This window comes from Rhea americana, unplaced genomic scaffold, assembly GCF_003343005.1.
Source record: "Rhea americana isolate MKP2758 unplaced genomic scaffold, rheAme1 scaffold_148, whole genome shotgun sequence".
In the NCBI taxonomy this organism is placed as follows: domain Eukaryota; kingdom Metazoa; phylum Chordata; class Aves; order Rheiformes; family Rheidae; genus Rhea; species Rhea americana.
In genome coordinates this window covers 537,640-560,271 of record NW_028185572.1, presented here as the reverse complement: position 1 = coordinate 560,271, position 22,632 = coordinate 537,640, and the positions used below count along the sequence as shown (strand labels likewise).

The window sequence follows — 22,632 nt, the reverse complement described above, 5'->3', positions numbered from 1 at the left end:
CTTGCAGGGAGCAAATAAATGCCAACTAGATGGACGTTTAGGTGACAACCAGTAGCTTTCAGGAGACCTGCGTTCCCAGGATATTTCACATTGTAATCATGTAAGGTCAGATATTGCCACCACAACTCATAATGAGAAAAGTGGTTTGTAAGCAGCTATTCGCAGGTAATCTTCAAGGGAGCAGAACGTACCCAGCCTTCATTGAGGAGGACAGTGAAACAGTGGCCTCCTCAGTGACCCAGCGACTGCACTGTTACGAATACATACATTATAACATTATATAAGCCTCCTTTCCTCTGCTTTATTGACAATCCACAGCTGAAATTCATGGAACCAGTTTGACATGGATTTTAACTACTGATGAACTTCCATTGATTAGTGTTGCTAGGTGCCCTGCCTCTTATCCATTAAATGCTCAGCGCACACGCATATGTTGCTTCTTTTTGTATTGAATTCAACATCCAGCCTTTCCTGCATTCCTAGGGAATGTGAGGAAGCAGCAAACACTTGGGAATGGATTGATGTCTCAAGTGCTGTGGCACACAGCTCATGCATGTCGATTCACTTTATGCCAAAGCTATGAATATGAATCACTTCACTGTCATTCAGACCAAAGAGTAGGTCTGTGCTGTCAAAGCAGCCCAGAGCCAACACAAGCAGAGAGCTGAACTAAACAAGTACTGGCATTAGCAGCAGGAAGAGGAGGGAGTGGAAATGAAAATTAAGGTTAAGGACATTTTAAAAGAGACAGTATCGAGGTCTGTATAATGCAACAGGACTGGTTTCCCTTGGTATAGTATGTTACCTGAATCCAGTTTCTTTGACAGACGAGTTTGGTTTGAGTTCACGTTATGTCGCTTAAATCCTGTAAGCGCTTAATCCTGAAAAGTGATAAAATGTCACAATGCAGTTATTTTCCTTTTGCTGGTTTTGGCCAGGGAATTTATTCAGATTCAGGCTTAGGTGCAGTTTTGATATTGAAAACAGACACGGGCAAAATCAAGACTGGTTTTTGTTTTAAAAAAAGATGGGAAGAATTTTCTTTTGCCTGGTCTTGAGAAACAAGCCTGAAGGTGAGAAAGACACGGTCTGCTCCCAGCTGTGCCTCTGACTTAGTTTATGCTCCTGCTATTCTCCTCAAAAAATACAAAACGGTTTAGCATATATAGGTCAAAAAGTGGCTCATCAAAGTACCTACAGGAGAGGCCAGATTTTGCATAATACCACTATTGTGTGCAAAATCCAAACCAGGCCTTTTCACGTGCAGGCGCTGTGTATCTAGCCTATCTTATCCAGACTGTAGCCAGTGCTTTGCTATTGGAATTCAGATTTATAGTATAACTTTTTTCCAGCTTTTGCCTGTGTGTCACTGAGAAACTTTTTATTTGGAATATTCATACTGAGCAGAACTTGAATTTTGAAACTTCTAAATATGAAACTGTCATCATTCCACAAAATAAAAACAAAGTAATCAAATTGCTAATTAAAGGGCAAACTGGAACTTAAAAGAGTGAGTGGCAGATTTTATCAGAATGAGCTATTCACTGGAGGTCATGAAGATGTTAGATGGAGCTGTGCTACCAAGGCAGTGTCCCCAGTGGGATACTGTGATGTACCTTTTCAGTTAACAGTCACACAGATGCAGAAGTATAACAAGGTTTCAGCTGTGCTATGTTGAAATCTGCTCTTTTGAATCCAGCAGTTCAGGAGGTTTCATGTGCCATTGGCAATAAATAATGTGAAATGATCAAAGACATCAACATTTCTTATACATGCACATGGGCTTCTGTGCTTATATGTGTGTATATGCATATATATAGTGTATATAGAGAGAAATGAACATTCTTAAAAGCTATATATGTATATGTGTAGTGTCTTATACATATAAATATATGGTCCATCATTCTAATTCCATGCACAACTGCACTATAACCATTGTGGTTTATAAGATCACACTTCATATATGCATGACTCACTGGCTTCATTCATGTTTCCATATGTATGTAGAAACATAGCAAAGCAGACATTCCTAGAGACATTGCAGGACAACCTCATTGAGATGGACATTCTCACCTCCTCCCGACATGACGGTGCTTACAATGATGGGTATGTGACACTTATGTGGTCTTCCTGTTTACTGTACAGTCATTATGATCCTTGCATGAAAGCATTTAGTCATATCAGTGATGTTTAAGGGCAACACCGTTGCTGGCCTCTTCCAAGGTGGCTTTAAAAAAATGAGGTTCTTGAGCTTGGAGCACTCTGTCCTGTACATATTAATGGCAGACTCATTAATATGGTGGTGATCCACAGCATTCCATTTGCTTTTTCCCCCTGTTTTTTTGAAAATCATTTCACTAGATATAAGCATCTACAGCAATTTAGGGTCCTATATAGACTAAGATTAATTTCATTTTGATAAAGACCTTAAGCTATTATTATGCCAGCTATCTGATATTTCACTATTAAACCAATATTTTTCAGGTACATGATCTTACAAAAGATACAGAGTGTCTTTTAATACTAGTGGTTTATCTCTTTAAAGCCAAGCCTTTGCTCTTGACTCAATCACTCATTCTGACATTTTTACTTAACTTTTGATCGCTTAACTTTTAAGTTATAAATGGCTTCTAACATGACACTTATTGCCAAAAGCATTGACCTTGTATTGGCATTTTCTAATTTGATAGTCATCATCAGCTGAAGATTTAAGTGGTGTACTTGAACACTGCACGTAACTCTTTGCTTGGGCCAGATATATCTGTATGTAAATACATACTTTCTAAAACATAGAACAGGAACTGAATCCTTGTAAAAATGAATGTTTGGTGTAGAGCATTGGTGGAAATAATGAATCTTTCTCTAATGCTCAACAGTCATGCTTAGAGTGCCAATAAAACTGTGGCTGTGATAGTATAAACATCTATTTCAGAGAATTCCATGTCACTTTATGTTGCATGAATTAGTGGCTTTTCTGCATGGTGATGTTTCTGCATGCGACATTTGCCCCTATTGTTGTACAAATGTCTTTAACAGGGAAATAAAGTCAAGCCTTCATCTGGTGTAATCGACTGGCTTGACTGGCTCCCATTGATCCATGCTGATTTATACTGGCTGAGAATCTGGCTCCTAAAACCATGGCAGAAGATGCTAGCTGTGCTGGGGCTGTTTCTCAGTCCTCACAAGCACAAGTACTTTTGTTTGACATTGGCATGGTGGTAGGAGAGTCAGATCCCTTTCCCAAGTTTCATTCCTGGAATTTGAATGCTTTGTATTTCGTGAGAAGTGTCCCGTCAAAATCTAAGTTTCTCATTTAAGGACTCCCATGGAAAGAACTCCCATTGACACATTCCCCTTCCAGGAACTCATGGACTGCAGTGGGCTTTTTTCTTTTTTTCTTTTTTTTTTTTTTTCCACTGGCTTTCATGAGTCTCAGACAAGGTCCTCATAGGCTGGCTCTCAGGCTGCATTTTTAGTAAGGGGCAAAATATGGTGCGTCCCAAAGTGTCACTGGACGGGATACGCTGCTGTTGACAGTAATTCACACTTTGCAAAGGTAGGCATCTAGCAGAAGTACCCTAAACTGCTGTCCAGAAGCAGATGTCTCTCCCCACTGGCTATATGCAACGCTTGAATTCTAAGCTTTGGTGACCATAACAGTACCATGGTCCTTAAATTCTAGTAATACTTAAACTGGCCAGGGGACAGTGTGAATATTCCCCTCCACAACGCTTTGGGTGCCATGGAATGGCTTAAGCTCTCTTTCCCCATCTCCATTCAGCAATTCAGTATAAGAAAACGCTCTCATGCAGTGATCGATAGAGTGAATCGGTAAATGCCCACCCTTCTTTGGTCCAACCCGTGCTCCCGCAAAGTCCGAGCAAGGCGTTTCAGTGGGAGCGTGAGCAGGCCCCCAGTACTGCCAGTGCCACCAGTCTATCGCAGCTGTGCTTGGGATATTCATTCCACCGTAATGCCAGCTCTTCCACAGAGGTGACTGCTGCCATCGAGGAGTTCTCTGTGGCATTGCTGGCACTGTGATTTTTTTTTCTTTCCTTTACTCTGTGTGACTTGCCTGTGATTTTTATCCTTCTCTTTTGTGCATGCCATCCATGTATTTAGCCAGCATTGTGTGGAGCTGCTTTCCTCGTCCCGGCAGCCGTCGTCATCCTCTCACCCCTGCTTCTCCTGCCGCTCTGAGTTTTGTGAGTCACCTGCTGTTGGTCTTTCTTCCCGCAGGCACTTCCTGTTTAAACCTGGAGGCACTTCTCCCCTTTTTTGTACAACGTCGCCGGGATACCCCTTGACGTCCAGCACTGTGTACTCGCCTCCCCCTAGGCCCCTTCCCAGAAGTACGTTCTCTAGGCCTGCCTTTAACCTGAAGAAACCCTATAAGTACTGTAACTGGAAATGTGCCGCCCTGAGCGCCATTGTCATCTCCGTCACACTGGTGATCCTGCTGGCGTATTTTATAGGTAAGCGAATTTCTGCTTGGGTTTCCTTCGTCTGCAGACCCCCCGCCCTCCCATAATGCTAATGTTTGGGAACGAGGGGGCCTAGCTGACGGTACTCGTAGCATCTAGGAAATAAGGCTTGTGTTGACTTAACTGAGGTTACAATGTTATGGTAGGGAGCAAAATTTGGCCTAGTACTTGTATGGAAACAGAAGAGCTTAGTAGGACATGTTATGGTGTGCTCCGATTAAACAGCATAGACTGTTTACTTCCTGGAGAGGAAAGCGTAGCCGGAATGAGACAAGCCCACCATGGTTTCTCAAAGCAGCCCATTAAAACACCCAGTGAAGCACATGTCCTAAACACGGTCTCATCCAGGTCACAGGGAATTTGGTTCCATGGACTTCAGTGGGAGCAAGGTCAGAACCAGAATCCTGGTGCATAAAAATGTATTTTTCTTGTATCTCTTGGTGCCATATCTTAGCCATTTAAGTGTTTGTTTTGAAGTTCACAGAGTAACCTGAAGGACTAGCAAAGGACTGGTTTAGACTGTGGCCCAGCAAGGTCTTCTTAGAGTAAGAGGGATTACAGAAAATTTCCTACTAGGGTGGAGCAGCAGTAAGATTTTTGCTTGAACTGAGTATGATTTGAATTTCATTGGTTTCTAAGGGTTGCCAGTATTCATTGCAAAAGTAATTGAACTCTTAAAGGTGAAAATTGTATTTTGCACACTGTAAAGTGGGGGTGTTGCCCTTACTTTTTCTTCAGCAACGTTTGATATTTGCGTTATAAATGTCTTATAAAGGTCCATTCCTGAAATCCTATTTTAAACTGTCAGCGGTGCAAACTCTAATTGTCATACGCTTACAGATAAGACCACAGGTAAAAGTGCCTATTTCACACGGTACGAGTGAGTCTTTGATTTTACGGTGACTTCCTGTACACTAATGATCTATAAAAGGTTGCGGTTAGAATTACAAATCCTAGCCTGGATCGAAAGATTTTTGCTTTCATTTCACATGAGTATAATTAGCACTACCACAAAGGCTTGCTTTTACTGTGTTCCTTTTATGTGTGTTTCTTTAATGACTGATACTTTTCCACTTCTGGCTTGCATCATACTTTGGTCACTTCCATGCCTCCTGTAAGAGGAGCAGGAATGATTAATTAAGCTGCATTAAATCAGCAGCAGTTTGATGGAATATGCAGTCAATTTTCATCATTTGCTATGTACATTTGGACTCGCCTTTCTCATCTGTCTGATATTCTCTTTATGCCCTGAACACGGTTCCTTTGGACGTTATCTCTGTGTGTCAGAGTCTCTTTATAACTCAGGATAGTGGTGCCTGTTAATTCTGACTGAGGAGGTATATGCCATTTGATAGATTAAGAAGAGGTTGGCTTGTCACTCAGTATTCTCCTGCTCAAAAACCTTTTCAGAGTCCTGAAAAGATCAGGCTCCTTTTCAAAATCACTGTTAATGTGGTTAAAAGGTAGGTCCATTAAATGCTCTCCTATCCTTTTTCTTTCTTTCTTTTTTCTTTCTTTCTTTTTTTTTTCCCCCTCATTCAGATGAATTCTGTGGCATCTGCCAGGCTCCACAAATGGCTGGCAAGATGCCAAAAGTGTTGATCAGGTTGAACTGCTGTAATTATGGGTCATAATTACTAATTTCTAAAGGAACTATCAATTATTTAAAATCAAATTCGATGGTTCAGCTCAGCATAAACATATTTAACAAAGATTGTCTCTACCAGACCCAGTGTTCTAATCAACAAGCAAAAAGGCAGATATTTAATTAGATTTTGATGAAAAATTGTGTTTAATTTCAAGTATAATCAATTATTAATTACTGTAATGAGTGACTCTGGCGGGGTTTACTAATTAACTCATTTAAAAATTATGAATAACCTTTTCATTTGTAATTATTTTCTACATCCTGTCAAGTTGCGGATGAGAATTGTATCACCTAACCCAAAAGAAAAAAATGAAACAGAGTCAGAATAATTGTCCTTTTACCAAGTTATGCTGAGATAGTTTGTATATCAGATTAGATGGAATAATAAAAACTATTAAGTTCTTAACAGGAACTTGTTCGTTCTTTTAAATAACCTGATTTGTTTGCAAAGCAAGTGGTTATTTATCCTCCAGTTTTTGATTTTTCTATATATGCTCGTTGCAGTTTTTCTTACAGATACCTCTCCTCAGTTGAATAGTACCTTGTTACTTCTGATGCCGTTGGAGATGTTTGGGTAGTGAGGTAAAACAGATCATGAGTAAGAAGTTCTAGTCTATATTACACCTTGTGAATTCTGGGTACTTGGCTACTTGTCATCTGCTCATTAGTTAAAATAACCACGGAAATTATCTTTTTAATGACCGCTGACATTCTCCAAAGCAAACTGAGGCCACTGGAAACACTCCCATTCAAGTGAATGGACTTTGGATCAGGTCCCATGACAGTGGTTTGGCATTTATCCCCCCCTTTTTTTTGGTACTGCTCAGTTAATATAAATACTTCAAATGAATTTCCATGGTTTTGGAACGCTCTTCACACATCAGACACACCACAGTCCTCCATTTAAATCTTAAAAACTACCCTTAGCAGGGTTAGGTTTTAGGTTAGCAGGATTAGGCACTTACTAAATCATTTGTTCAAGGCTAAAAGCCAAAGAGCATCTCTGTGATTTTCCATTATTTATGAAAGATTTTTTGTTTTTTTAATGCTCTGAGCTTCATTTATCTTCCTGGGCTTTTTCAAAAAAAAGGAGAGGAGACAAATAGACGACCATGGAAGCTGAGCAGCTGGTGTCGTGTATGGACACTGTGATCGCGTTGAATATTTTGCAGGGCTGAGTCACTGGTCTTGAGAGATAGTGACAGACAAAATATAACCGAGCGTATTAAGTACCAGAAGCTGGGTTTCATTTGAATAAACCAGCTTTTTGACAGACTTGTTGCCACTTTTTCAAACATTTGGAGACATATTCTAAAGCAGTGGTGACGGTGAACATCAGAGTTTTACACACATGAAGCTTATGGAAATCGTGGAAGTTCTGTAGAAGCTTCTCTCGGGTGAGAACGCCGAAGAGAAAAGTAATGGCAGATCAGGCCTGTAACATTAAAACTACAAGAACAGCACCACTGGAACCAACAAAATGAAAGGCCTCTTTACTGCCCTGCTAATTTGCTGTTCCAGGAGGTCTTGAGGAGACATCACTTCAAATGAAATTTCCCATTTTAGAATCCTCTATTCTATTGTTAGACAAGATCCAAATCCAACAAAATCCAATCTTCCATGGATTTTGCTGGCGTGTGGGGGGTTGTGGCATGCTGTGGAGCTCCGCTTTGCAGGGCCAAGCTATGGTGAGGTTCTTACGGCAGAGGTAATGCCGCAGCATTCATCACTATCCAAACACTTTGCCAGCAGAGCAGCTATACCCGATAAATGTGAGGTCTGCTTGTGTAGCACTGTAGAGAAATTCTGACAGTGCTGCAGTTCTGAACAGGAAGATTTCTGAGCTTAGAAACAGAAAAGACCTATTAGATTGTCCAGATCTCCATGCCCAGCAGCTGTTTGGCTAGGGCCTCGGAACGGTTTCTAAATGAATTAGTGATGGAGAATAGTTGCTTTCTTCTGAAAGAGAAAGTATTACCCACTGCCTGATGTTGATATCAGATTAGATGGAAGTACAATTGGATGTTATTGCGCACTTGCATCTTTCCTATGCTTAAGCATGCGCTGCGGTTGCATTGCAGGAACAGCAAGAGAGATGTGCATTTGCTTTGAATTAAATTAAGGGCTGGAAAGCATATTACAAAGCCAAAAGAGTCCTTCATTTGATTGGAGTCAGAACTCTGTCTACTTCTCAGCTCTCCATTTGTTTGAACTCCTTACAGCTTCACTAAAAGAACAGTGTTCCTTGCTACAGGCAAAATGCTTTGGCAGTAAAGCTGTGCTAGGACTATGATGTGTTTATAAAGTGTCTTTTTATTGTCTAAAGATCACCCTGAAAGCTATCTTTAGCTCATCGTCTCCATGATTCTTTGATAGTATGTAGTAAATGTAATTTAAAGCAGCTCTCCAAAGCTCTTAGCTATCTAACTAGTTATGCTATAACATAGCAGTTACCATGGTATTTACATGACACTTGCGATCAATAGTAAAATTGCTAATGCTTCATTCGTTGACTTTGTATTTATTAATCATATACTTATACCTTGATATTAAGATTTTTATTCACCTTAAAATGTAAAGCAATTTTTTACCCTGCAAACAAGTTTACTTCATTTTTCGCTTTAATATTTCTTTTCTGACCAAGATTTTGCTATTGCTATCATTTGTTGTTTTGGCTTACAGAGCTTTTTCTTCTTTTAATTTTCATTGTATCTTAGATAAAATGCAGAAAGAGTAGCTAAACAATCTGTTGTAGCAAAGCCTTCACATTATGAAGTCAGTCTGTCACCTAAAGAAGTGCTTCGAGGTCTTTTCTTAGTTCTTTCACATACTTACTACATTACTGCACACCGTTCAGTTAATAACTTTGTGTCTCAGTTACATCTTCACTTTACACTTAATGTGCAAAATAGTGAGATCTAGTTTGAAAGGTACGATAGTATTATCAGTAATATTTTTTATGTCCACATAGATGTTTATGGAACTTGACATTTCAGGATATTGGTCTTAAGGCTATGGTAGTGCTTCAATATGTGGCTTTTTTTTCTGTCAAAACTGACACCGTGGCCAAGATATACAAACATCATAGAAACATAGTTAGTGTCACTCCCTCACTCACAGACTTACAGTTTAAAAGACTTCCAGCTCTTTCTCTCCAATTTTTCATTTTGAAGTGGATTACCCTGCCATCCGATCATCTCTCATTAACATAGCTTTAAAAATTTGCAGCGTTATTTGAAAGGTGTGAGCCTTATTCTTCTCTGTCACATGCTCCTCTTAAACTAGAGCAATTTCATTTACATTAGAACTGAGTCAGTGACATTGGGTCTGCTACAGGGACTGGAAAAGGCCTGGGAAATTCTACACGTATTTGTATACGTTCCTGATTCTGGAGACTGACCTGGCTAAAGACAGAAAATACATCAAGATAGATGTTGACTCTTAAATCCAGTTTTAAATGATCTTACTGTTTTTTGTTGTTGAGTGCCAAATTTTGCCCGTATAAATTGTCTGTGGGTACATAAGGCATGAGAAGAGTTTCAAGCCTGTGAAACTCTTGTTTCTAAGGTGCTGTGAAAACTGGAGTTTTCAACTGATCCTTCAAAAAGTGCCTGATTTCAGACAAGTCGCAGGAGTCCTTTGCAGAATTTGTTGCATAGTAAAGACGGTGGGAAGTCTGCAGGGCTTTGTGTTAGCCTGAATCACACCGCTCTTGTTAAGGAGCAAGTGAGGGCAGCTGTGGTGTGTTGTAAAGTTTACAAGCGGCTGGTTGAGCTCAGGAAAGCTGCCTGCGGGGATCTGGCAAAAGAAACTTTCCCCGATGAGGTCTACAATGGATTAATGAATCGCTCAGCCCCCATCACTTTACCGACGTTCCCCTTCTTCCTGTCCGCATGCACACACGCAGAGTACTGTATAAAACACAGGTAGATCCCCAAGCTGTAGTGTAGCTACAAGAAGGACTGTCACAGCACTGTACCTGTATGCAAAGCATCGGGGATGGGAAAGAAGCAAAATGAAAACTAAAAAAGGCTGTTAATTTTCAGTCTTACATTTTCCCCGTGTTCTCTAGTCTTTTGTTGCAGCTTTAGGTCCATGGTGGTATTAATTGGAACTTAGATTTTAGTTGCCAAGGTTTGCAAAATCGGGAAGAGCTTTTTGTATTATTAGAGGACTGTGAGCATCTCTCTTTGGTTTGGATTTTACATTATAGCTGCGGATGGCAGCCACTGTTAGCTTTGTAGTTCAGAGAAAAGGAGGTAGAAGTGATATAACTGCAGCTGTAAAATGAAGGTGTTAAAGATACAAGATCCCACTTTAAAGCTAATCTTATGAAGATCAATTCATTCAGGAGGATGTTAAAAAACTCACCATAGAAACCCCATTACAGATCATTCGTTGTCTGAACCTGAATAAGATCTGTAGCCTGACGTTAAAAATGCTGAAATAGAGGATATATATGAGGATATATAAGCTATTGAAAGAAAGACACTACCAGAAAATATTACTGGAAAAGAAGAGTAGAAAATAATATAAAGACACCAATTTTGCTAGAGTTGTCCAGCACTTAAGAGGAAGACGTATGAAAGTGAGAAGTGTTAAAATTTAGTTATTCTGTGTGATGACAACACATCCTGAAGCTCCGTGGCAAAATTTCTGCTTTGCAAAGAAGTTAGCACTTCTTCAAAACCTGCAGTGAACAGAACCTATTCAAGTACTACACATTTCGTAGAATCATAGAATCAGTAAGGTTGGAAGTGACCTCTTGGTATCATCTAATCCAACACCCCTGCTCAGCGGAGTCACCTACAGCATGGTAGACAGGGTTGCATCCAGGTGGGCCTTGAAGATCTCCAGAGAAGGAGACTCCACAACCTCTCTGGGCAACCTGGTCCAGTGCTCCGTCACGCTCACAGGGAAGAAATTCCCCCTCACGCTCAGGCAGAACTTCCTGTGCTTCAATTTCTGCCCATTGCCTCTTGTCCTGTCACACGGGACAACTGAAAAGAGTTTGTCCCCATCCCCTTGACACCCTCCCTTCAGGTACTTGTACACATTGATCAGATCCCCCCTCAGGCTTCTCTTCCCCACGCTGAAGAGGCCCAGCTCTCGCAGCCGTTCCTCACAGGGCAGGTGCTCCAGCCCTCTGATCATCTTTGTAGCCCTCCGCTGGACTCCCTCCAGGAGCTCCATGTGTGTCTTGTCCTGGGGAGCCCAGAACTGGACACAGGACTCGAGGTGAGGCCTCCCCAGGGCTGAGGAGAGGGGCAGGATCACCTCCCTCCACCTGCTGGCAACACTCTTCCTAATGCACCCCAGGAGACCACTGGATTTGTTGGCCACAAGGGCACATTGCTGGCTCATGGTCAACCTGTCATCCACCAGCACTCCCAGGTCCTTCTCTGCAGAGCTGCTCTCCACAAGGKCAGACCCCAGCTTGGACTGCTGCATGGGATTATTTCTCCCTAGGTGCAGGACCCTGCACTTGCCCTTGTGGAACCTCAGCAGGTTCCTCTCTGCCCAGCTCTCCAGCCTGTCCAGGTCTCTCMATTTTAGGAACTAATTCAGTGGTTTTGGAAGTGGGAAGAAGAACACTTCCAACGATTCAAATTTTTTTCTTAATTTTCAAAGTTAAAAGCCATAAAAAACATTAGATCACCTAGTCTGACCTTTTAGGACATTGCAGGTCAGTAAACTCCAGCTAGCTACTCCACTGTTTTGCAGAGGTAAATCACATATCTCCTCTAACTCACTGTTTACCAGCTTATATATCTAAAGGATCTCAGTAGCACTTTTTGCCTATAAAAACTTCCTTTATTCTTTGTCAGTTGAATTCTATGTACATTTTCCATTATTTTGTCTGTAATAAATGTCAGGCTACTGAAGCTAAGGGACGAGGGACTTGCATTCTCTTCTTTTCCCTTCTTAAATATTTGTAGAGCATTAACCCTGTTCTAATCTCTCGGTAGGTGGTTTAATATTAATGAATAAGTCAGATCCTTCCTTTACTATCTTGTCTCATTTACTGGGTACAAGTTAAATGAGCTTGCAGATTTAAAAATATTTGTCCTTGAATAGATGTAGTTTAGTATAATTCTTGGTTATTAATGGACTGGAAAAAAACTTATTTCCTGTGAAATAATTGCATTATCCTAGTTATTTTCAAAAGCCAGAACAAAAATACTTACTGAACACTTTAGCCTTTGCTAGAACATTATTAACAATTTCCTCATCTCTGTCAAATAAATAGCTTATACTGTTGCTCAGTTTTCTTATTTTCAATATATTTTTAAAATGTTCTATTGTTCTTTATTTTTTTCAAGCCGTGGCTATTTTTTCATGTCTTAGCTGCCTTTATCAACTTTCTGCGTCGTCTTAGATTTATATGGATTACTCTCTCTTTCCCTATTGTTCTGCTAGGTGTATATGACCTTTTTTATTTCAGCTTATTGTTTTATTTTGACACTGCATGAAGAGGCCCTTTTGTCATAGCCTGAACCTCTTTCATTACTGCAGGGTCATAGGAAGAATGACTTCCATTTAGAAGCAGACCGATATGATTGAATCTCTAACTGGTCAAAAAGCAGATTGAGGGCTCCCTCTGATCCTGGAGTGCGTATCGGTGCATTATGAAAACACACATCAGTCACATAACACCAGAGTTAGCCCTTTAGATAGATGCCTGATCCATTCTTAGTTTTAAGAATGCTTAATACATGGAGGGATGAGTATAATTTCGATCTGTATTAAATGGAAAGATATGGCTCTCAGATTTTAAAAGCTTATAGCAGTTGCTTTTAGTGAGCTTTTGTAGTTGTTATAAGGTGACGGAAAAGAAAATAGCAGCATACTGACACTGAAAGTGCTGGCCTTGCCTCTGTGACAGTRGCACAGATGTGCTGCTGTAATCTTCATGTCACGGCTTAGATTGGCCTTTGCACACAGATGCTGAAAAGGAATCAATTTTACAGATCTTAATATCTACTGAAAGGAGTTCTCCTCAAGTCCATGAGTCCTCTTCATACTAATTAGTGTGAAATAACATAATTTAGTTGTGGTTAAATGGATAGAGAAGGAAAGAAACGTTTACCTTAATGCTCTTTCTTTCATTGTTTTTAAATATCATATATTTGTGTGGGTAGCTGCTCATAAGGATAAGATCAGTTAGGGATGTCAGTGACAGTAAAAAATAATTCCTCCTTATACTTTGGTGTTTCTTTCCCTCACATCCTTTTCTAGCACGAATTAGAAGGTGTCTTTAAAGTTTTATGTGCAACCAGGTCATACCTTTCTATGTGATACATGCAGCAACTCATTCCCTAGGATTTTTTTTGCCTATAGYTAAAGCTGAGTTGTGTAGTAGCTACACATCCTTACAGCATTAGACAAAGTGGTGGTGGTAAGTATACTGTCTAGGCAACATACTGGAGGGCTTGCAATAAAAAGAACAAAAAGCCCAGTCTGTTCTTTCATTTTGGACAATATTTGCACGCCGCTACTTATGCTGAAACGTAAAAGCTCCAGAAGGACCATTAATGCAGCTCATCATGTGTTAAACGTCAGAATCTCGTCCTCAATACGCAGGTAGTTAGAGACTGGGGAATCTAAGGGTTTAAATGAAAAATTAATAAATCACTCGCCGCAGTCACCAGCCTTTTCTACTTTCTTCTTTATTTGATTTTATCATACCTTAAAGTCCAAGCATGTCCTTGTAGCAGTTAGAAGCATGGTTTCATGCAGCCTTTGCCTAGAAAGAGGGTAAGAACAGGAGATGTTAACTATTTCAAATATGGTAGCACCTAACACAGCAGTGGCATTGCACCTCGCTTGCCTTACAACTGTAGCGTCACGTAATCATCTAAAGACATTCTCTAAAAAGCAAAACAGAACTAGACCATTAGCAGAGATGATGGCTCTGCCTGCACTATTTTTTTTTATATATATACAACACTAATTCAACTATCAGTGGAGGATAATGTCTTTAGTGATAGCAGAAATGATGATGAAGTCAAGTACTTTCTCCAGCCAAGCTGAAACACTGGCTACTCCATATTGTAAAACAAATATACCTGGGGTCGTTCTGTGCACTGAGGCCAGCTGGGGCAGACTGGTTCCATGTCCACACTATTAAACTCTTAGTTTGGGTGCTCACACAAAAGCTGTCTCCTGAGGATGGACACTGGCCCTTGCTAGCTGAACYGTGCATGGGAATTCGGGAAGTGCGAGTTGACTGGAGCCAAAATCATGGCAGGGGCTGTTCTAACAATTTGACAGTATTGACTGTTGAGTCCCACTGCCTGGGAATTTTCCTTGGCGCTGTTTAATTCAGAGATGAATGCAGTCTCTGGGGAAGRTTAGACAAGGCTCATGCACTGGCATGAAACTTTGCCACTGGATCTACTGGTATTTTCTATTCACTTTGCAGAGGTGCCGAGTTAACGGAGGGAACTAGTGCAACGTGCGCTTGATCATAACCTGAAGGTCCCACCAGATTTGGCTACCGCATAGCTAGAAAATCTTAATTCCCACGTGCTCAGTAGGGACCTATTCAGAGGACGATAGCAAAATTGTTTGCACTGAGCGTATTCCTTCCCTTTCCAACTTCCTCCTACTGCCACCAACCAGGCTGAGCATATGGCATCCCTAGAAAGCAACCGAACGTGCTGCATTCTGGAGCTGCCAGCGTTGAGTGGCAATTTCTGCGCAATTGTTCTGCTCAGCATTGGGCCAGTGGAAAAAAAATAGTCTGTGATGAGGGAATTAAAGGCTGTTACAGGGTACATATGCATAYAGGGGCTGATCTGAAATCACACAAGCAATCTTAGTTCTGTTCTTTGCTCATTTTTGAGTGCTTTACTTGGCGAACTTCAAATTTCTTTAGCAATGCTTTCTTCTTTTTTTTTTTCCGRTGTAATTAAATATAAAGATGGCTGTGGGCCTTTTAAGAGAACACCAGGGGTTGCACTTGCCAGCATTTGCCTTAATCTGTGTGCTGTATTTAGTTCTAAGTCCAAAGGGACAAATGGTCAATGTGTGTTAAGTTTTGTCTTTGCGAGAGCTTTTCATACTGATCTGAAGCGTTCACTTAGATTTGTAGTTCCTGAAAGTACTGTGCTGAGTTTTGCCCAGGGTCTTTGGACAGAAGAAAAATTCTAGTATCATTAATTGTGCTGTGTCACCCGCTTTATCAGCCTTTGCAGACTGTACATTCATATCCATTGGCTGAGCTTTTATACAGAGACAGGAGGGATTTTTCCCTCTCCAGGTGAACTGTTGGATTAACCTGCTTGCTTTTCAAGTTTATTTAAAGAAAAAAAAAATAATTAAAAGATTCTTAGCCTACATTAAGCATACCCATATTTTTGCCATTTCTAAGCAGTTAAAGCAATGATGTACTCAATAAATGTGCAGGTTAATTTATTTTCAGATCTTTTCAAAAAGTCACCAAGCAGRTAGGATCTGTCACCAAGCAGATAGATTTGAACATCAAATCTGTCCTATCAAGCAGATAGGATCTACTGAATGTCTAAATTCATGCTTCACACCTTCATCATCTTCTTGAAATCACTAGATTTACTCAAGTTAAGTAAAGCTTAAGTTAAGCCTACACTTTGGACATCAAGGAGAAGGAAGATTGTATTTTTTTTTCTTTTTTTACTAAAACTAGCAGCACACAAATGGGCCGCAAGTGCTATTACAATGTGCATGGTGAAAAATAACACTGATGCACTTTTCAGCTGATTTTAGGATCAAATCATAGGCAGCACTCTCAAATCATTTACTTGTATTGATATCAAAGTTGTATTAGCATTCAGAAAGCTGAAAATACAGACTGAGAGACAAGCCAAATCCTAAAACAGTATTTAGATCTTGACCTCTCCAGCCTGGAATGCTAGATTTAGACTTTGGGCCCATCTCTGTTATACTGGGATGATAGGAGAAGAAAGATACGGCTTGTAACTTTAAACAGCAATCAGTATTTTTTAGACTTTAGGCAACTGATTACATTAATTGGGGAAAGCACATTTTCTGACAAAAGAATCTGGTAGAGGTAATAAAGGAAGGAAGGAAGGAAGCATGTGAGAGGTTGCTGATTTAACTATGTAAATTACACCCTTTTTAATTAGGGCCCTACAGTTTATAGGTGTGTAATGAAATGGCATATGTAAAATTATACTGTCCACAGCAGACTAGCTCAGAATTTTAGTAATTGCGAAGCAAGGTGGGAGGCCCTCTGTTAGGGCTGCCTGTCCTCATTTCTCTAATTGAAGTGAGTACCCCAATGGGGAAATCATTATTTCTAATATTATATACACAAATTAAAACTCCATTTAGAGGTACAGTGGGACCATCTTATAATTGACTTTGATCGTGAAGAAATATCTCAGTAATATTTATAGTAATATGGTCTCTGCCAGAAAGGATATCTAGAAGGGAAAATATTATTTTACTGAGAAAGCCTGAGCATGTGTAACACCAAATTTACTAGAGCTGTGGGGACTGAAATAAGCTTCTTTGGTGCAGTAAGCTGCCTAATAGCAGCAAAATGTTGCTGAGACCCATCTTTCAACTTCCTATTCTGTTTTCTCCGTCGTGCAGGTGGGAAAGGAAATTATAGATTGCATTTAAGCAGACAGCTTCTTTGATAAGCCAGAATACCTTTTGCATATATGTATTTTTTCTATAGGTTGACACTTGGAAAAATCCTCCTAAAAAAACTCATAAAAATATACTAAGCATTTAAAATTGCATTTCTCTTCCCTGCAGGAAATGACAAGTGTCCAGCAAGCCAGTATAGCACTGAAAGAGCCAGTGATCTTCTATTAACAGTTTGAATGGACAGGCAATCATTTGAAAGTCTTTGATCCCCAGGGGTAATTAGGAAGACATTGAATAGGAAGTGCTGACTCTTTACATTGAACAAACATTGAGTTTAACTGCTTCATTTTATAACATGTCTTTTAGTCGCTTCCTYGAAAGTTTCAAAGAAATGTGATGCTTCAGCTGGAAGCTTTTCTCTTCCCTATTAAGATCAATTAAGAACTAAATTAAAATACAAAGTATTCTCCTAAAAAGGAACTAATACTATTCGGCAGACCATCTGCTTCTATCTTGGAAATCTTTGATACTGCTCTTCATTCAGGAGGGGTCAAAGAATAACCATTATGTGTCAAATCAAAGCAAGTGAGAGCATTTGCAGCCAGGATTTTAAGTGATTACCTCAATGCTTTGTTTTTCTGAGAGCAGTTCCCACTCTGGTGGTAAAATTTTAAGAGGTACGAAACTCTCTGTCATTTGAATTCCTTCTTTGCACAGAAATCCTGATTATCTCTGAAAGTCTGCGAGTGTCTAGCGCTTGAGTAATTTGAAGTCTGAATTTGGAAGAATGGCTCAACTGACAGGTTCCCAGGTGTTACTAGGCATACTCAGTAGCAYGTGGCTATAGTAATCTGGCTGTGAAAGCACCTACCTCTTACTTCAGGACATTTGAGATGCAAAAAGAAAATAAAAAATCTATCTATCCATCTGCTTCTTTTTAAATCCTTGATTTGCTTTACCGGGTGTCCTCAGGCCATACCTATGCTTTTCAAACCATGAGTTCACCAAACAGAGAAGGTGTCTCCTTTCATAGAGTGCACTAGTGGTGAGAGCACTCACCCAGGGATGGGGAGATACGGATTTTACAATTCTCAGCATGAAGGAGGTTGAACTCACGGCCCAGCCCAATCTCTACTTTAGGTTATGAAGAAGGCTTGTAAATCCTTTTTCTGCCTTTGAATCACTGTGCAGTCAGGAAGAAGGCGAGATGGGGAGTTTACAATACTGAGCGTTACCCTGAGTGTCCCTCCTTGTGCCTTTATTTTATTTTTTTTCCAAGTGATTGTCTTCTGACGAATAATTCAGCAGGCCAGGAAGCAGAGCAAAGGAACTTCCCAGTCACAAGCTRTGAGTCTTCACTTAACTATCCTGTAAATAAGCTGCCTTTTGGGCTCCTTTCTTTGGAGATCTATTAATTTTGCATTTCTAGSTGTACAGTAGTTTAGATTCAGCTGTGTTGTGAGAGTGCTGGATGCAGGATTCTCAGTACCCACACGGATGGAGTGCTGTCCTGATGTGCAAGTCTACAGTCTTTTAATAAGATTTGGGCAGGATGATTTCTGAGCTCAGRTTTTCAATTCTTTGAGTAAATGCTTAACTTACTCAAGAGGAGGGCATTTAAGCACGGAAAATAAYTTACATTAGAAACTATGCACATAGCAGTGCAGAGTTTCCGTCACAAAGTAATTGCCAAAGTCCATGAAAGAACTGGCCTTGCAGGGATCCTTCTCTCCTTGCCTCACAGTGGCTGGCTTAGTGATTCAGGTCTGTATGTATACAAGGTGTGAATTCGTGATAGGGTACTAATGTGCCCCCMGATGATAAAAAAGATCATTGAGCCCTTAAATCTGGATTTCAAATCCAGAACTGAGAACCTGCTAGGTACTCAGGGATTAAATAGTTCCTGCACTCAATGTCAGAGCGTCCCCTGCCCTTAGATGAATGCCAGCTTGGACCTCTCTTGACCAGGGCTTGGTCTCCCTATAAACAAGGAGAGCAGGTACAAGCTAGTGCCATAGCAGCCGCTTGGATCCTCAGCTCTTGGTGCCTTGGTGTTGCCCATCACGGAAATGGAACAGCCATGTAAGAGAAAAACACAGTGTTTGTTATCTTTGTTTAATGTTTGTTTTTATTCTCCTTAATCTTGCTTGCTTCTGCCTTGATTTACGGAAGATTGATAAACCAGTGATTATTTCATGCTGAAAGGCTCCTTTTCATAACACCGAATGTCACAAAAATATTATTAATTCTGCAGCAGTCAATACTCCCACCTCTCTAGAAATCATATAATTTCACTGTAAAGAGAGACAGCTATCCAGATAATTACAGTCAAGTTTATTCCAGAGACAGGAGTGAAAGCAATACGTTTACCTGTGTCAAAATTAGCCCTGAGTAACTCACTGGTGGAATTCAAGTTCTTTTAATCAGGAGAAAAAACAGAACTCGGTTCTTGTTTTAGAGAGTGTTGTTATAATAAGGCAGACTAGCCAATCTGAAGGTTAAAGAGGAATGTGTAAGCTCGAGATATGTTATGCCTAGCTCCACAAAAAAGCAGGGAGAGCAAAGTAACAAAACAAGGAGCCAAAAGAGGGAAGGMAAGAGGGATGCAAAGGCTATTTAAAAAGTTTTTTCAGCCACTGACTGAGCTCCAGGTCCAGCTATTTTTCTTTTCCAAGTGTCTTCTTTCATTTGTTCTTAGCTTTCTTTACTCTTTCCTAACTTTCCTTCTTTTTCTGTTTCTCTCGTTCTGTATTTCTKATATTTCTCCTCTTGCTTGCTCATTTTCGTTATTCTTTCAGTGCCTCTCACAGGTTTCTTCCTACAGTRTCTTTTTTTCCATCTTCTGCTTTGCCCCCATGCTGCACCAGGGCAGAGGGTGTTGGAAAAACGTTCTCACTATCAGGAGTTCACTTTTGGCTTTTGTTTGCTTTGGCTTTACTAGCAGCAGCACGGTGCTTGTAGAAACCAGTGAAGGAGTGGGGCCATACTCTTCTCCAGATTGAGCCCTGTGTTAGCATCGAGGATGATGGAGCAGTTGTACAGAGAAGCTTGACTTTCCCGAGGCTTCGCATCTGCCCTGTGTTGTTTATGCAAAACAAACTGCTATCTTTAGTTAAAATACAGATTAAAAACATGGAGTGTTCTTAGCACTAAGGTGCTGACTGGTTTTTGCAAATGAGGAACCCAAAAGACTTTCTGTGTTGCCTGGATGCCGTTCACTCTCCRAGCTCACTGYAAATCCAGGCTGTGCAGCATGTTTATGTTGATGATAATTAATTCACTGTTTTTGTCAAACTTCTAATTTGAGAAACTCCTTTTTAATTGTTCGGAGCAAGATCATAAAACAGTTAYTATTTTATTCATTCATGAGCTCCTCTAGGAGCTCAGCCTGGTTAAGGAATCACCAGAGCAGCAGTAGTACCTTCAGCTTTGAGAGGGCAGGAGAGAAGACAGCAGCCGCAGCCTGGGAGTCACTATGAGAATACGTTTAACAAGCACTATAGAAGCAGCTACTGGCTTCAGCCATAGACTTTAAACTAGGCCTTAATTTCAAACATCATAACTGACTGGTCTRGTTATTTATTACACTTAGCTTACTGCTTTGGGTGAAGCCACGAGCTAATAAAGCRGCAGCAATGTGTTTTCAATTCTTTGCTGACTTGCCTGGTTTCTGGGGGTCTCATATGCTTCAGTAAGCATGTCTTGTCTTTTCTTCTCCCTGTGATCTGTCATAGTCATCTGCCTCTCTCTGCAGGCTCCTTCGCTCCATCAACCTGTCCCAAGAGAGGTCCATTTTGTTGACCATGTGAATTATTATCTTTGTTTGTCTTTTTTCATTTAAATGTTGTTCCAGTTTCTTTGTTGTCTACTCTGCTGAGCAAGATGTTTTGACTGCTCTGTTTTGCTGAGTCATAAACCAGTGGCAATAGTACAAAGATRTCTAAAAGCCTGGGCCTCTTGAAACAAACTTTAAAAGCATATCCTTCTTTTTTYGGCTTAACAGCATCAGCTAATGTTGCTTGTGACCTCCAGAAACATCGATGGAGTAGGAATAATTCAATATAATAAGAAATAATATTATAAAATCTAAAAAATCATGGTCCTGAATAGTTGATTCCACCAGTATGAACTTTGATTTGTTTGGTTTGCAAAAGAGCTCAACTGATGCTAAGCTGTTTGTAAATTTGTGTTGCTAAAATGAATTTGAGTCTACTGCCAAGCAAATGAATAACCACATCACATAACCACACTTCAGTGGCTGAAATGCTGAACTCAGCAGAGTAGTCAGACCCTGAAAGGACCATAGAATTTGACTTCCTTCCTTCTTTTTGCCACCCAGAAAGCAGCCGGTGACACCTTAGGACCAAGCATAAGGCAGTTTATTCTGCCCCAGAAAATTCTGTTACCCATTCAGCAGGTTTCAGGGCACCTTTTGCTAACACTTAGCTTCAATTGAAAGACTGTGCAAGTCAGAGGTTTGATTTCAGAGCACTAGCCTGGTGGATGAGATGYCTCCCCTTTACCACATCGTCTCAGTCGTTGGTGCTGAAATCACCCAGAGAGCCTAAAGGCAACGAGTTTTAACAACCAAGGGAAAGGTAACCAACATATCTGCAAAGGCCATGTCATAAGGCTTCCTAGGTGAGGAAGCTAATGGTGTTGCACAAAATAGGTACCCTTCAGTGACTGCTAATTACACTGAGCTCTTCTAATACGTGAGGGTATGGGAATATATATTGAGCATCATGTTTGGGAGGGAGAGCGAGAAGGACATGTGGGCTGTTAGGAAGCCACTTGCTCTTTTAGAGCCACATCTCACATCTAGCTGAACAGAAACAAAGAAAAAGAAAAAKAAAAGAGAAAACATCAGCAGTGATTCAATTGTTCTGGAGCCTGAGAACATCAAGAATCTCAAACTATTTTTGCAGACTTCAAAGTATATCATTGTGACTCTCATCTGTGTTATCCAGGCTTTCCTTTATAAACATCTTTTTTCCCTCCCCACCTAGAAGAACTTTTCATCTGTTTAGCCCAGAACAAGTTTCAGCTSTGCCTCTCCTAAACAACTCTACTAAAACAACTGTGTGCATCAACAGTTTTACTTATTTCCTRTGAGTTACTCGATACATATACTGCTGTTACTTTTTAACATGGTAGTTAGGGGGAACAAGCAGAAGACTGAATCTTCTGCCAGTTTGCAAAATCAGATGCCATTGATGTCTGAAAGATAGTAATGATAAACACTTAAGCAAGTGATTTTCTAGTAACATGAGTGGTACCAGAGTGTGTTTCCAAAGCAAACAATTTTTTTCCAGTTTCAGGAAAGCTTTCATAGTTGGTGCCCACCTGCAGCAGAGGTTGCATGATGTCTGTTTGCCTTATGGGTGTGAATATTTGTAGGTTTTTATTTTATGCTTGGGAACATGAAATCAGAAACTGTCTATAGAGCRCTAGTCCCAGTCTTTGTCTTTTGCACTCTGTTCTCTTGATTCTTTTTAGGCAAATTGGTAGTCAAAATGCTTTTCAGATAATTCCCTATTTCCAAGATTTTTGCAGTTTGGTATGCATAATGTGCATACATCTCATTCTTATGAGCCATCAGGGTGATGATGTGTGCACAGGAAACAATGTATACAAGAAGCGTTTTGTTTTAGACAAAATYTATTAACCAAAGATAGGAGCTGACATGTAAATGCAGGCCTGTGTGATAACATAGATACTTTTACCTGCACATGATAACACAGATAGTGCCTTTGTTATAGACAATTGTATCATGTTTTCTAGATTGTGACACTGCAAGACACCAAATGAATGGTTACATTASTTGTGTCAGTAAAGTAAATGTGAATCTTACATTCAAGGAAAACGAAACATGGAATGGTTGATTGACCTGCTTAAGGA

General features: G+C 40.2%; 1 protein-coding gene across 1 annotated transcript in view; it reads left to right on the top strand.

Annotated features, from left to right (window-relative positions):
* TENM4 (teneurin transmembrane protein 4) overlaps window positions 1-22,632 on the top strand; it is a 353,790-nt gene that overhangs the window by 131,949 nt on the left and 199,209 nt on the right. The window contains exons 4-5 of the mRNA XM_085299249.1: window positions 2,008-2,106; window positions 4,240-4,475. Coding sequence (XP_085155375.1) covers window positions 2,008-2,106; window positions 4,240-4,475 — 335 coding nt within the window. The remainder of the gene's footprint in view (window positions 1-2,007; window positions 2,107-4,239; window positions 4,476-22,632) is intronic.